The sequence below is a fragment of the Solanum stenotomum genome, unplaced genomic scaffold (genome assembly GCF_019186545.1).
Source record: "Solanum stenotomum isolate F172 unplaced genomic scaffold, ASM1918654v1 scaffold343, whole genome shotgun sequence".
NCBI classification, from domain to species: domain Eukaryota; kingdom Viridiplantae; phylum Streptophyta; class Magnoliopsida; order Solanales; family Solanaceae; genus Solanum; species Solanum stenotomum.
Genome location: NW_026032870.1, coordinates 1 through 511, shown reverse-complemented (window position 1 = coordinate 511; position 511 = coordinate 1). Strand labels below are relative to the sequence as shown.

The 511-nt window shown below is 43.6% G+C and overlaps 1 protein-coding gene across 1 annotated transcript; it reads left to right on the top strand.

Annotated features, from left to right (window-relative positions):
• Window positions 1–5: 5 nt before the first annotated feature.
• Window positions 6–505, top strand: LOC125852367 (GTP-binding protein BRASSINAZOLE INSENSITIVE PALE GREEN 2, chloroplastic-like; the record flags this gene model as incomplete). The annotated part of the gene is made up of 1 exon (XM_049532109.1): window positions 6–505. A coding segment is annotated over one exon (500 nt), but the record flags the coding sequence as incomplete, so codon positions are not given.
• Between the last annotated feature and the right edge of the window lie 6 nt (window positions 506–511).

Below are 511 nucleotides of genomic sequence, written 5' to 3'. Positions count from 1 at the left end.
CTGATGCGACGGTTGTGGTTATGGTGGTTGATTGTGTTGATTTTGATGGTTCCTTTCCGAAGCGAGCTGCTAAATCTTTGTTTAATGCACTAGAACAAAGCAAGGATGGCTTGAAACAAAGTAAGAAGTTGCCAAAGCTTGTTCTTGTGGCTACCAAGGTTGACCTTCTCCCTTCTCAAATTTCCCCTGCGCGTTTGGACAAATGGGTTCGACACCGTGCTAAAGCTAATGGAGCACCTAAACTGAGTGGAGTTTACATGGTAAGTTCCCGTAAAGATTTAGGTATTAGAAATTTGCTGGCATTTATTAAAGAATTGGCTGGTCCTCGAGGAAATGTGTGGGTTATTGGGGCGCAAAATGCAGGGAAGTCGACATTAATAAATGCATTTGCTAAGAAAGGAGGTGTAAAAGCTACAAAGCTTACAGAAGCTCCTGTACCTGGAACTACTCTGGGAATCCTGAGAATTGGAGGAATTTTGTCAGCCAAGGCAAAGATGTATGACACGCCGGG